General features: G+C 51.6%; 3 protein-coding genes across 3 annotated transcripts; 2 read left to right on the forward strand and 1 right to left on the reverse strand.

The window, feature by feature from the left end:
* Positions 1-259: 259 nt before the first annotated feature.
* F5J12DRAFT_859640 (fungal-specific transcription factor domain-containing protein) lies at positions 260-4,045 on the forward strand. Its single transcript, XM_051746816.1, is given in 13 exon segments — positions 260-371; positions 385-571; positions 630-675; positions 751-766; positions 828-1,156; positions 1,219-1,536; positions 1,602-1,862; positions 1,918-2,025; positions 2,121-2,179; positions 2,324-2,476; positions 2,557-2,665; positions 2,736-2,752; positions 2,810-4,045. The coding sequence occupies 12 exon segments, from the start codon at positions 440-442 to the stop codon at positions 3,863-3,865; spliced, it is 2,604 nt and encodes an 867-aa protein (XP_051595726.1). The 5' UTR covers positions 260-371; positions 385-439; the 3' UTR covers positions 3,866-4,045.
* Positions 4,046-4,790, reverse strand: F5J12DRAFT_859648 (V-type ATPase). The gene is made up of 4 exons (XM_051746817.1): positions 4,763-4,790; positions 4,617-4,698; positions 4,465-4,565; positions 4,046-4,372 (listed from the first exon to the last, which is right to left on the reverse strand). The coding sequence occupies exons 1-4, from the start codon at positions 4,763-4,765 to the stop codon at positions 4,178-4,180; spliced, it is 381 nt and encodes a 126-aa protein (XP_051595727.1). The 5' UTR covers positions 4,766-4,790; the 3' UTR covers positions 4,046-4,177.
* A 179-nt stretch (positions 4,791-4,969) lies between these two features.
* Positions 4,970-9,251, forward strand: F5J12DRAFT_907386 (Symplekin tight junction protein C terminal-domain-containing protein; the record flags this gene model as incomplete). Its single annotated transcript, XM_051748929.1, has 15 exons — positions 4,970-5,228; positions 5,328-5,403; positions 5,513-5,681; positions 5,750-5,877; positions 5,957-6,142; positions 6,199-6,739; positions 6,798-7,201; positions 7,261-7,336; positions 7,389-7,570; positions 7,623-7,882; positions 7,911-8,052; positions 8,109-8,623; positions 8,693-8,802; positions 8,865-9,200; positions 9,234-9,251. 15 exons carry the CDS (start codon positions 4,970-4,972, stop codon positions 9,249-9,251), a joined length of 3,402 nt encoding a protein of 1,133 aa, XP_051595728.1.
* Between the last annotated feature and the right edge of the window lie 1,244 nt (positions 9,252-10,495).

Raw genomic sequence — 10,495 nt, forward strand, 5'->3', positions numbered from 1 at the left:
TGGCGCCGCCCGTCAAGCGTGGACCCTCCCATGATGGACACACTGCGGAGGAGAAGGAGGAGGCAATAAAATAATAAATAATGTATATTTTGTGCCGCAGGGAAGGAAGAAGAAAGCCACCGGGCCGAAGACGGGTGGGAATATGTGGGTGGACTGCCGGCGGGGATGAAAAGAGATCTGCGTGTGATGCATGGCTGTGGCTTGGCTGGCCTGGGGCTAAACGGGTAAATAGCCTGGACCAGGACTGATCCTGCTCTCGTCTCTCGTCTCTGCTCCTCGCCAGCGTCGGTGTCTGGCTTGGCGACCGAGTTTCTCACCCCGACAACGTCAACTGTGGGACGTCGGTAACCGCCGTCTTGTCTTTATATACTTTAGCGTTGCCAGCATCCTCCACCGTCTCATCCCACCCCCATCCCATCCGGGTTATGCCTCTCTAGCCATGGACAACCTTGCCCGCTCCCCCGATGCCCTCCTGCCCCCCACTTCACTCTCCCACCCAGACCCTCACATGCCACACCCAGCCGATAGCGTTGCCTTCATGAAGGGCCCAAAGCGTAAGCGACTGGCAAAGGTATGTGTCTCCTCGCTCGTTCCCGATGCCATCGTCCCGTAACAACGCCCTCGAAAAGGCATGTGATGCCTGTCATAAGAGTAAACGACGCTGTGATGGTACAGGTTCGTCCCCTCTCTGATTTCTCTCGTCTTGGCACGCTGTCAACTCCATCCCTGACGACCGCTCTAAACTTGAAGCGCCCTGCAGCAACTGGTACGTGAATGTCGGTTTCGCTTTCCCGCACGCCCCATCACACACAGTCCCTTGCTGCCAGCTATTTCGCATCCAAAAAATGCACGTACACAGATGCATCGGGGAAACCTGTTCCTGCTCCCAGACCCCGCCCAGAAACCTCTGTCAACGTCCGCATCGTCGCGTACCCCTCCCAAGATGGCTCGCCACCATATGGCAGTCTCCTCCCCCATCCCGGCGCAGACCTGTCTCCGGCGGAAGACGACAGATCAGCGTCCGCTCGTAAGCGGTTCCGCTCTGACTTGGCGTCTGCCTCAGGGGCGCTCCCAAAATCCTTCGCTCCCCCGGTACTCCCTGTATCAGATAGACCTCTCGAACGCGACCCTGCTTTAACTCGGGAACTCGTCCATCGTACGTAGCATCACACGACATCGCTTACTTTCCCCCGCCTCTGATACTCGCATCCCCTCCAGTTTTCTTTACCTATCGCCAACCTCATCGTATGATCATACACCAACCCACCTTTCTTGCCGATCTCAGCCGTCAGGCTGTGCCCCCCCACCTCCTTCTCGCAGTTTGCGCTGTCGGTGCTTCTCTATCCAAGCAACCCTGTTTAAGAACTTCCCCCGGTCGAAATGCGGGTGAACATTTCGCCCAGGAAGCCGCTGCCCTCATGTTCGACGAGAACCGGAATCTCACCTGCGAACACAATCTCGCCACGGCGCAAGCTCTATGCCTATTGCAGCTTCACGACAGAATGAGCAAGTCTCTGTGGGCAGCTCAATATCATCGTCCGTGTCCTGCCACTCCAAAGATGACTAGTTACCTTACTAACTTGGTCCGATTTTCTCAACAGAACACGCCCTCAGCATCGTGACGAGGCTGGGAATTTTCGACCGCGATCACACCGTGCTTACGCCCTTCCCTTCAGCAGAATTCATTAATGCTTCTATCGAACGTGAATGCGCCCGTCGGGTTTTCTGGCTCATATACATATCAGACTGTGTGGCGTCCGTACTATACAAACGTAATATCCTCGCCACAGAGTCCCAGCTCAGCCTCCGTCTTCCCATGGATGAGACCTGCTTCGAGTTATCTCCGCATACCGCGATACCAGGTATTCGTCCCTCGCTAATACGTGGTATCTCGGCTAATGACACGTCTTCCCTCAGAGTATATGACGCGTCCTATCCCGTGCACGGTCTTGTCCGAGATAGGTCAAGTCATCCGGATCGTTTCCTTACACGCACAGATAGAGAGGACGTTGGATGAATTTAATAGTAAGTTCCGGTCCACTATCTATATCCGCGTTCTCTCACTGTCAGGGTTTGTCACTGCCCCACTACGATTTTTATTCACCGGACTTGCTGGGCAGATCGTGAGAATGGGAAGCATCCTAGGCCAAAATTGCTAGAACTCGAGCAACAAGTGATGGTAAGTACCTAATCCTTCTTTCCTGGTTGGACTTCGCTTGGAATGCCCAAGTGCGGGCGGCCGAACGAAGGGCGATCGATAAATTCATAATCTAGTGGGCATGCCGTATGCGCTGACGCCTTTCCTTTTATCGATGCCACTTAGGCTTGGGCCGAGGCTCTTCCCGACCACCTTCGTTTTACAGACGAAAATTTACTTGTCCAAATGAACATCTACGATACTGGCTTTAACATGGGTGCCTGGTGTTTTGCCGCCATGCACGCGTTTCATAATTCGTGTGTTCTTGCGTTAAATTGGGTACGTCCGGGCCCCGTGCGCGTGTGCGTGTGTGGATGCGTGGGTGTTAATGTCGGACTGTTCGTGTCTCCATTTATCAGGCTAGGCAGCGCTGTCGTACAGCAATGCCGCACGATATCTCAGGGGCCCAAGAGAAGTTACATAAAATTATGGACGTGTGGGGTGAGAAAGTCAAGCTGAGCATTCTTTGTAAGTTGAGCATGCTGCTAATTTGCACGTGCATGTGGCGCATGAACTGACGTGAGACTCGCTACTACAGTGGGTATCATCCTTTGGGTAAGTGGCGGTCGTTTTTCGACCGGGTACAAGGAAGGCTGATGTGTATGGCCATAGCCCCTTTTCAAGTACACAGATGATCGAAGTCCGGGATTGCTCAAATGGTCCAGTGAGTTCGAGGAGATATGGGGCGTGCGCATCCATGAGCTCTGTTCGTCTTCGGGAGATCCCAGACAAGCGCCACTGTTCTTAGCCTCACACGCCGCACCACCCCCTGTGCCATCGTCATCACTCACCGGCGCCCCCCGTAATCGCCAGTCGCCAGTGGCGGTGCCGCCATCGACTGGGGCCATGCCTGCTCTTGGACCCCCTGGACCGAATCCGGTCATCATTCCGCGGCAGCCGCCACCACCGGGCCCTGAAATGGTCACCTCACCGGCGGTGCCTGTCCAACTTGGATACCCCCCTCTCCAACCCCGGACGGCGCTCGATCCACGGTTCCATTCGCAACCCCTGTGCCTCGCACAGAGTTTACCCCAGTCGTCATCTTCTCACCTGGTTGATGGCAGGGCTGATCCGAGGGAGAAGGATGCTGCGGCGGTGAGAGCTGGCCATGATGGGAATATTGATCCTGCGTTGACACAGACTGGGTGCGGGTCGCCCTCTGTGTGCACGCCTACCCGTGGACCAGTATCTGTGGTAGCACCGCCGCCAGTCCAGTCGACAAACACACGAGCACAACTACAGCAAGGCCCAACAACTACGGCGAACTCGCAGCAGGCTCAGCACTCGTTGCCATCGTTGAAAGCGAGTGGGTTGTTGGAGTGGTCGCACCCTAGTCCTGGAACTGCAACGGAGGTGCCTGGTGCAGGGCCTCCTTCGGCATCGTCGCCTTCCGTGTGGTCACCACCAGGAGGAGGCGTTCAACAGCTCGCACCACCATGCCGATCTACAGGTGGGAGAGATTCAGGGCGATCGCCACATTTACAAGCACCCGCAACGCACTCGCCATCACCACCGATGATGGCGGCGCAGTCGCAACCTGCACAATCAAAGACAGATTCGGGGATGTTACCCAGGGGTGGGACGATGTCTGGATTGCCGTCTTCGAGTGGCATGCCTGTTGGTTTACAGTGGTTGGCACACGAGTCGACGGTGACCAGACAGGGTTAGGGATATATCAGTTTGGTTAATTTTTCGGTCATTCCTCCTCGCATTCGCCCTTTTCTACTACGTCAACGGCGCTCATGGAGGATTACTAACTTTGTCTCGTCGTTCCCTGTCGTATTTATTGTTTCGGGGTACCTACTCACCTGTAATCATGGCGACAGACATATACGAGGTGAGGTCGCATTTTACATAGCAGGAGTTTGTCATGCATTCGCTTTGTCATCGTATCGCAGTCAAAAGCAAGATGTAATATAGTACCTATAATCCGTCCTGGCGAGTGTGTGCGCGTGCGTACACGGGTCGACTGTCATTGCACTACTGTTCCTCCGGTCCTCTCAGTGAGCCCTTCTTGAGATTCCGATGTAGCTCTGGTTTGATGAGGACGACGCGATCGAGGAGCTTTCGCAGGACCTGGTCCTTCTGAGCTTCGAACGTTTCTGTGATCGACTGGAGTTTGACATCGGTCTCTTTCTCGACGGCGACTTCGGCATTGGAGATGCTGCCAGCATACTTTGTTTTCGACGCGCGCGAAAGAGAAATAATGAGTGATTGGATATATGTAGTATGTACATATATGATGAGATTATGTAGAGCAGACTCACCGATGCCTCAAATGCCTTGAACTCGTCTTCTTTTGCCCGTCTGTACACTTCGATCTCTCTAGTCGCTTCTGAACGTCCATCCTTCAATCTCTGAACGCGGTCTTGGGGGGGGAGCCTTCAGTCAGCTGTTATGGAGGAGGGAGTGCGCTCACATTGGCGTGCTTGTTGTACGATCTTGGCTGCTTCTTTCTCTGCCTCTAATAGTGTCTGTATTCCCTGAGAAGGGTGCGCTGCCTGTCGTCGTCGTCGTCGTCATCAATGTAGAACTAGCTGGACGGCTGTCTTCGTGTGCACGCACCATTGTGTGAGTACTTGAGACCGGCAGTGAATTCAAACTCCGACTGTCTCTCTGGTTATTGAGCCTATTCGGTCGGTCGCTGGGAGCACTACCGGGCTGGCGTTGCTGCTATCCTACTTACTACTAATAAGTGTAACCCCGGGAGCACAGCGACGACGAGAGCCCTAACTGGTGATCAGTTATTAACCAAAGAAAAAAAAAAGAGACATGGCGGGGAACCCACTTGACCCCCTGCAAGCGCTCTCAGCGGCGTTAGCTGTCCCAGCAGACTCGAAAGAACAGGCTGAATTGCTCGCCGCGTTACGTGAATCGCTCGAGGCCCACCCCAGTCCCATACCCATCCTCTGCACGACCCTCATCAGAACCGTGTCGGGCGCGGGCGAATCCCTACTCAAGAGATGGGTGTTGGACCTCCTCCACTTTGCCATATGTCGGTCTAGTCTCTCTCTCGAAGTCCGCACGCAACGTTAGTACTTCTTCGTAGTATCTTCTTCTTTTGATGTTCTCAAATCAAACGTTTTCTGTTTATTTTATTTTATCCCCCCCCTCTTCTCTTCGTCTTTAGTCGCGTCTCAGTCTATCGACATCTTGGCGAATTTGTTGAATGACCCCTCCGTTCGAACCGTCAAGGTCGTCATTCAGTGTCTCACGACCTGCATATGCGCTCCTCTTCCGTACCCTGTAAGAGAATTTCCACAGACCGCATTGGCACCCACTCAGTCTCTTTGTTCTTGTCTTGTTATTTGTCAGATGCTCCAATCGCACACAACGACAGCAATGGGATTTGTTGACCCAGTGTAAAACTAGGATCCTGGATTTCGTCCGGTCGCCTACAGCTAACAATGGCGTTAAACTATCTGCCATCAAATTCGTGCAGAAAGTGATCCTCTTGCAATCCCGTGGTATCTCTGATCCGAGGGTACGCCCCCTATTTTTTTTTTTTTTTCCTCCCGCGATTGGCGCCAGTTATTAATGCAAGTTGAGCAGCTTCAAAATAAGAACGATCCCAACATCGCCAACGTCCCCGTGGACCACCCTTTCTTGTCTGCGTCTGCTTTGGAGGCAGAGGGGATGAAATTGTTGGAGAACGTGATCACGATGTTGTACACTAGCCAGTGAGCTTTCCCGAACTCGACTGCTTCCCTCGAACGACGAGGTCTCTCATCATGATGATCACACGGATCCATTCTACAGGGAACCTAACATCCTCACCGCCATCGTCAATAGCTGGAGCACTCTCATCAAGCAACGTCCTTCGTTGGTGCACTTGATCGTGTCGTCTCTGATTTCGTGGACGCCAGTTTCCCTTGCCGGTTTACCGGTGTCTGCGATCAAGAGCGTGGAGAAGAGCATTCGAATATTGCTTGTACACATATCCAGGTAAGCCTAAGGGTCACGAAACATATCTCGGGTTATCCATTGAGCTCTTTTTGTAGAGGTCCTCATGGTTCGGCCTTCGGTGCCCAGATTAACGAAGCTCTCGCCATACAGGCTCAACGCATGGAACGTGCTTCCGCCGAAGAGAAAGCACGAAAGGCAGCTGTCGCAGCTGCAGCGACCGAGGCAACACGCAAACGCCCACCTTCCTCCATTCCTCCAGAAGAACAAGCAGATCCAAAACGTCTAAAAGCTGAAGTCGACAATGCCGCGGCGAACTCTGCGGCATTCCTTGCTGCGTTCGACTTTACTACGCTCCCGATCGGACTCGTAACGGATCTCATTGTTGCTAATCTGCAAGCGTTCTCGGAGCCTGCATTAATGAATTTGGTTCAATCATATCGACAAAGTAGAGGATTACCATCCGTGCCGCCAACTAAGCCCCCTCAGCCACCAGACTCTGTTGCTCGTATCGAAGGAACCCCAGTTGGCGGAACGCTCGCAGGTGTTGAAGCTGTCAAGGAGGAAGTTGTCGACCCATTGAAAATGGATATCGATGAAGAAGAAATGGAGTATGAACCAGACAAATTGAACCTGGAGGTTGGTCTTTTCGTTCCAACTGTGGTCGGAATCATCTGACTCACCGTTCATTCTCTAGCTTTCCGGTGAAGAGGCTGCCGCCTACGAGGAAATGATACCAGTGGATATTCCTGACGACTTACCCTTTGACCTGTTGGATTTCAAGCTCCCGTCACCTAAAGACCTCTCCGCGGATGAACGAGTCGCTCTCATGCGGGGCGCTGTAACTCGAATATGGGATGGTGCAGAGGACCTGCGACGTACGACTTCCATGGGCAGTAGTCAGACCGCAAACGACATGTGGATGTTGCTCATCGTCCGCATGATCACTCGGGCGGTTATACTTCCCGGAGCATCTGAATCACCAAAAGACGATGCCGAATCGAGCGATGCGGCGGACGCTCAACTAACGGCGCTGTGCTCGCGGCAAGATGCGCTCCGGCAGACCCTTTGCGAATACATCATGAGCGATTTTCCTTCTAGGTTCGTTTCGACAGTTCCCCCCTCCCTCTGCGATGACAGCCATGAATATTGCATAACAGGTTACGCTTGGCGATTACTTGGATGAATGAAGAGTGGTATAACGACCGCATACGAAGTGCTGCTGACCCCAATTGGGTACGTTCAACGTGTAACTTTATCTGCAACTCCTCAGCTCACTACTGCTCAGCGGCCGAACTACGAGTCGTGGCTAAACCAAATCGTTTCTACATATCAGACCATTCTGGAGAGCAAGGCTGATGGAAAACCCGACAGTAGAGACAAAGCGTTCTCGAGGTTTTTGTTGGACTTGCCAGACGTACCTTCGGACGTATTGGACATGCTCCGTGACCTTTCCGTCGAGGCAGAAAAGTTGGTCCTTTATTGCCTCATCATTAAATCGGATCATTGATTGACTTAGCAGGATGCACGTGGGCTTCACGACGCTTCGAGACTTGGTTTTGGAGCGGCCATCGTTACGAGCGGAGGCGTTGCGCGTGCTATTGGACTTGACGACTCATCCGGATTCGGTTACACGGCGTGCGGCTATTAATACGGTAAGACGATGGGTCCCAGGCGTAGAGCCCCTGCATAGTATGATTCGTGACTTTGCCTTGCAAATCCTACGGCGCTTGCAAAAACGTCCGTCTCAAGAAAGCAAAGGCACTAATGGTCAAGCGAATGGTGAGGCATGAAGATGATAATATGGAAGATGGACAACTTCCACCGGAGGAGCTTATCCAGACGCCATACCTTATCGACGAAATACAGCTTCCGGCAGAGAAGTCGCATGTACTTCAACACGTCGAGCTCCTCTTTGCCTTATCTGTCAAAATTCCCGAGTTCTTGGATGAGTATGTGTCATTCGCCCAGTTTTATGGTGTAAGCTCATGCTTTTTTTTGCGTCCAGGATCTTTGTATCGTACAGCCAAATGGACATCACTGTACAGGAGGCCATACAAGATCTCATAACGGCACTGATCAAGTCGTTGGGCTCGAACAACGGGAAGCTCCTGACACTCATGCGGACGTGCCCGCCTGGTTCTGAATCGTTGGCTCTTCGAGTGTTGACGATCTTCACGGAACACGGGCGACCGAGTGTACAGCTGGTTGCGCTGGTCAAGGGTCTCATTTCGGAGCGCGATCTCGACGCACGTTTCCTGATACCGATCATCGCAGAGATGGACAAGGTGGACATCATGCGGCACCTCCCCCGTATCGTCTCTATCCTCAATGGACAACCGGAGCCGAAGAACTTGGTTCGGTCGGTATTCAGCTCGATCGTGACGACACCTCCGCAAACGTTTGGAAGCGTGACATCAAATTTGCCGCGTGTACGACAGAGTGAGTTGCTTACGCCCGCTGAATTGATGGTGCTTCTGCATGAGGCCGAGAAAGAGATCGGGTTGAAGAGCGCCATCGAAGGTATGTCTTGGTGGTTCCATTCTTTGGTTTTCTTCGTGGGTACTAATGCCATGGGGTAATCGAAATAAGCCATCGGGATTTGTTTTTCTATGACGGATGTTTTCCGTTCCGAGATCCTTGCTGTGGTGATGCAGCAAATTGTTGACGAGCCAGTTCTTCCAGTATTGTTCCTACGGACGGTGCGTGTTGTTGCATAAGTAGAGGGCGACGAATGATGGGCTCACCCCGAGTTGACAAATAGGTCATCCAGGCTGTAACGACATATAAATCGCTCGTTCCGTTCGTCTCGACAACACTCTTATCCCGGTTAATCACGAAAAAAATCTGGCAAAATCCCCACCTGTGGGAAGGTTTCATTCGTTGCGCTAAAGTGATCGCTCCGGCTAGTTTTGGCGCGCTACTCCAGCTACCCAAAGAACAACTGCGCGAACTGGTGGACAAGCAGCCGAGTTTAAAATCCGGTTTGCGGGACTACGTTACCAAGAAGGCGGGTAATAAGGCGAGGGTGGCTGGGTTTCTGGATATCTTCGGGGACGATGATAATACGCCATCGTCTGCATCATCGCCAGCCGCGCCGGTGGATGCTCTGATGGCTGCTATGCCTGCATAGCTTGTTAGTACCACTTAAGTGATCAAGAAGTTAAACAGATGGACCTGTATTTATTTGAGAAGTACATACATGTTGTCATGCCTCTCATGGCCAGGTGGTATATAGGGCATGAATCTTATTGGCATTCATTCTAATGTATTGTGCTGATGCTATGTCCTCAATTAATCATCTTTCCCAGTTTTAAGAGACATTTGTGTGGAATGCTAAGATAAGCATGATTGAACTTGCAAATACATCCTTTAGTCTGTGAAGCTTGGTGACATGACTTCAATTTGTCACATCCAATTCTGGGAACTGGTGAGTGACTTCCAAGGAACCCAATCTCCATTACATTTATCCATGAAAGGTGACCAGAGGTTGGCTGACTCAAAAGGTGTGTACTTGAGTGCAAACTTGATTCATGCAAACTTGATTCATGTGACTGTGTCCAAGAGACCAAATCCATCACAGAAGTTGACTATGTCATCAAAGTAGTTTTGAAGGTCCTCAGTGAGACACACCCAAGGTATTCAGAGATGTGGACATGGGTATGGCTGATGAATGGAGATGAAGGACTAGAGGCCTAATGCATAGGTAGATGACAGAAATGTTAACAGTCATCCTTTGCACAAGAGCAAGTCATCACTGCAAAAGGAAAGAGAAGGAAGCAAGTTAAGTGCTCATGAGAATTCTTACTGTAGCACCTGTTTATGGCATTCTGGTTTTTGACATGTCTCCCCCATTCAGAAGATAGTGACTTCATTCCCACACTTGCTTATAGCCATGTGATCTTACCTTCCAAATTTGGAAAAGCTTCTCACACTTTCTACAGCACTGCTTCCAACAAATGCTCATTTTGCTAATCCTGCTGATATGGCTGCCTCCATGTCAATCATTTCACCTCTCCCCTTCACCAGTGATAATGGCTAAGTATATCTACCAGGAGTTGCTACCAGTTTCTACCCTGAAGCATCTTGGTGCATCCCATCCTCATCCACCCCCTCTCAGCCCTTCTGGCTTGGACAATGCACTCTCCTTGTCAGTATGACATCCAGAAGGACATTCTTTGGTCACCTCAGGTCTGTCATTCAGCTAGAAAGGTTTTGTGTTGTCATTTCAGTCTCCCCAGTTATGATCCTTCCTCCCTGCTCCCTAGGACATCTCCTATACCAATCCTGTCCATCATTCTTCCAAAACTGTGACAGCTATGGTATACTCTACTGTCCTCCACTCTCCCTGATTGCATCCATGCTTACCAATGCTTTCCAAGTCAAGTACCCACT

This window comes from Pisolithus orientalis (genome assembly GCF_024613125.1).
Source record: "Pisolithus orientalis strain OTSU chromosome Unknown F5J12scaffold_49, whole genome shotgun sequence".
NCBI lineage: Eukaryota > Fungi > Basidiomycota > Agaricomycetes > Boletales > Pisolithaceae > Pisolithus > Pisolithus orientalis.